The following is a 3,403-nucleotide window of genomic DNA, read 5'->3' as shown; positions in this document are numbered from 1 at the left end:
CTTTCTGAGAGACGCTGAACCGTCCAAGTTTATTTTGACAAGTTAATGTTTGAAATGCGAAAAGGTTAACCTATAATTTATGGTCAAATTTCGGCATTTTCTGCTCAGAATTGAGCTTCACGATTTTAAAGTTGGTTATGAAGGATATGCATTGCTTGTGAAGGTGTTACGGGTTGGTTGTTAACGTTACGAGTTGGTTGTAAAAGTTACGGGTTTATTATTAAGGTTATGCATTTGTTGAAAGTTACGTGTTGGTTGTGAATGTTACAGGTTGATTGTGAAGGTTACGGGTTGATTGTTAAGGTTACGGGTTGGTTGTGAATGTTACGGGTGGATTGTTAAAGTTATGGGTTGATTGTGAAGGTTAACTTCACAATCTATGCGTAACCTTCACAATCAATTTGTAACATTCACAACCAACCCGTAACCTTAACAGTCAACCTGTAGCCTTCACAACGAACTCGTAGCCTTCACAACGAACACATATCCTTCACAACCAACCCGTAACCTTCAAAACCAACATGTAACATTCATTCACTACCAACTCATGGGCTTAACAATAAACTTATTACAGTGAAATAACAAGAATGTATAAATTTACATACTCTAATTTAATCTCGAGTCATCGATTTAAAAAAAAAATTACAACAATATCCTCGGTAAGGAGTTAATTGTGAATGTTAACTTTACAATCAACGTATAACATTCACAACCAACGCTTATCCTTAACAACAAACCCATAACCTTCACAACCAACCCATAACTTTAACAACCAACACATAACCTTCACAACCAACGTACATCCTTCACAACCACCTGTAACTTCACAACAACTCGTATCATTCACAACGAACTCGTAGCCTTCACAACCAACATGTAACATTCACAACCAATGCATAACATTCACAACTACCCCGTAACACCTTCACAACCAAGGCATATCCTTTACAACCAACTCGTAACATTAAAAAAATAACATGTAACATTCCTTCACCACCAACTCATAAGCTTAACAATAAACTTATTATAGAGAAATAACTAGAATATATAAATTTACATACTCTAATTTAATCTGAAGTCATCGATTTCAAAAAAAATACAAAAATATGTAAACTTAAGGGGGTTGGCGACGCAACTCGTCAGCACTGTCATCTTGATAATCAGAGTTTTCTTCGCCTCATGAATGAACGCCGGGAAAGTTTCACCGCCGATGTTGACGCCGTTAAAAAATTTTGGAGGGAACTAGAATTTTTTTCCCCTAAAACCCATTTGAAATCATCACAGCAACATCATGAAGAGAGAGAGAGAGAGAGAGAGAGAGAGAGAGATTGTATTATGGTCTTCATATGTTTAAAACTCTTGGGTTTTGTGTTTTGGGGCTCAGGGAATAATGAGTTTACTTTTGGGGGTTTTGGGAGCATTGAAAAAGTCTTGGGAGGGGATGGAATAGTTGTTAGGAAATTGAGGGCGTGTCTACCTTCAACAATAAAACTAGAGAGGTAGTGAGTTCAAAACAGAGATGCTACAGGGACCTCGTAAGCAGAAACCCTGAAACGGCATTCAACAGGACCATGTGAGAAGCTCGTTAATTTTAATGTACATAATTCAGGTACCTAATGGCTGCGGGAGTGCTCTAGGAGCAATGCAGCTCATCTTGTATGCGATATACAGGAACCATAAAAAGGAAGAGACCAATGGTGTGGCTAAGACTGGAGATTCTATGGAGATGGACAATGTGAAACCTGCACAAAAGTATGAGAGTAATGGAGAACAAGTATAGATACTACCGTCTGTCTACTGCCCCGCTCCCTTGTATTCTCTGTTTCTTTTAGCTTGTGCCTTGTTGAAATTGACAGCTAGAGAGCAATGTTCAGTAGCTGTCAGTTACCTCTTTTGCTTTTGGGTGAGGATTTAAGAGTGACGGTCCTCCTTTTGCAAAATTCCCTGGAGACTATCTATTGACTGAATATGCAATTCTGTGTCTCTACACATTTTCATGTTGAATTCTGATTTTTATTTTCCTTTTCTCCTGGTTCTTGGCTTTGAAGGCGTCTCATATGGGTTTGCAGCATGTTTACTGTATTTTTTATGACATTTTAGCCATGCAAGGCTAAATCGTGGAAGGGAAAATAACCTTTGTTTGAGTAGTCAGAGCAGCATACTTAAAACTACAAGGAAGATTAGCTATACACCAAAGACTCGTCTGCTGCAGAGAAATCGGGTTTTAAACATAGACTAGGCACAAACTAATCGATTAGATTAAACTGTTAGATATTGACCCCAGCTTTCCATTTAGGTCTGTTATCCTTTCTAAATTTTCTCTTGTGTGGGACTAAATTCACACATGAACCACTATCTTTGACATTCACTCCCCTAGATCAAAAGTTGTGTGGCTAAAATCTGCGAAACTATTTCCAGACCCAAGATTGGAGCCTTCAAATGACCTGCTTCAAAGTTCTATTTAGACAAGTTTCATGGGATGTAGATTAATTCGGTTATAAAGGAAACTTCCTCGTGGCTCGTCTGGACTGACCTTATGAAGCCACGGGGACTTCCCTCTTTCCCCAATCTACCCCACCAATTTAGTATAAGAAGAGGTAACCTTGATCAGAAAACCTTAAGTCTAATTTCACATTCATTTTTATCAGATTTCCATATTCTTCTCCAAGCCACTAGCTTCAACATCAGAGGATCATTAGGTCGTCAAGCCTCGGTGCTTTCTCACTGTTTATTAGTGGTTTTAAGGAGGAGAGCTCAACTTGTTCAACGATCAGCAGAAGAACCAAAGGAGCCTCTACAACAACCTTAACTCCATTGAACTCTCCTCAACTGTTTTCAACCTGAAACACATCCCAAGCCAAGATCTTGCTTTCTAGGGATAATAACCTTTGTTCAGACCAAATGTGAGCAACTCCCATTATCTTCATGCATCAAGCCTGTGAACACGTGGGGGCCCAACCATGTGTGTGGTTGCGTTTTCTTAAAAAAAACGCGGTGGGGGCTGTGAACGAAGTGGGAACACAAGCCCCCAATTTCGGTTCTTTTGTTCGCTGGACGCAACGAAGTGTGAACGGATGAGAAGCAACGAAGTGTGAACGGATGAGAAGCAGATGTTTTTTTGTTTCCTGGATGGCCCACAAACCGCGTGAAGAGATGAAGATCCATCGGACAAAAGAATGCCCACCCGAAGACCCGGCAGAAGCTTATAAATAGAGCCCTAGGGTTTCGTGAACAGTTGGCACATATGCAAGATTGAGCAAAAGGGGGAAAATCATTGGCGGCCGTGCAAAAGTGGGGGAAAAATAGCAGGCGGCTGTGTTAAACTTTGGGCAGCGTGCAAGCTTCGTGAAGAGAGAAAAAGTATTTGAAGGCTGACCTTTTCTTAAGAAGAAAAGAAAGGAGT

At 40.0% G+C, this 3,403-nt stretch overlaps 1 protein-coding gene across 3 annotated transcripts in view; it reads left to right on the top strand.

Moving 5' to 3' along the window:
• LOC109824959 (bidirectional sugar transporter SWEET1a) overlaps positions 1–2,027 on the top strand; it is a 24,813-nt gene extending 22,786 nt beyond the window's left edge. For all 3 annotated transcript variants that reach the window (XM_020391601.1, XM_020391599.1, XM_020391600.1), the window contains one exon: positions 1,610–2,027. In XM_020391601.1, coding sequence (XP_020247190.1) covers positions 1,610–1,780 — 171 coding nt within the window. In that variant the 3' untranslated portion in view covers positions 1,781–2,027. The remainder of the gene's footprint in view (positions 1–1,609) is intronic.

The sequence above is a fragment of the Asparagus officinalis genome, chromosome 10 (genome assembly GCF_001876935.1).
Source record: "Asparagus officinalis chromosome 10, Aspof.V1, whole genome shotgun sequence".
Classification (NCBI taxonomy): Eukaryota; Viridiplantae; Streptophyta; class Magnoliopsida; order Asparagales; family Asparagaceae; genus Asparagus; species Asparagus officinalis.
This window is presented reverse-complemented; position numbering and strand designations above follow the sequence as displayed.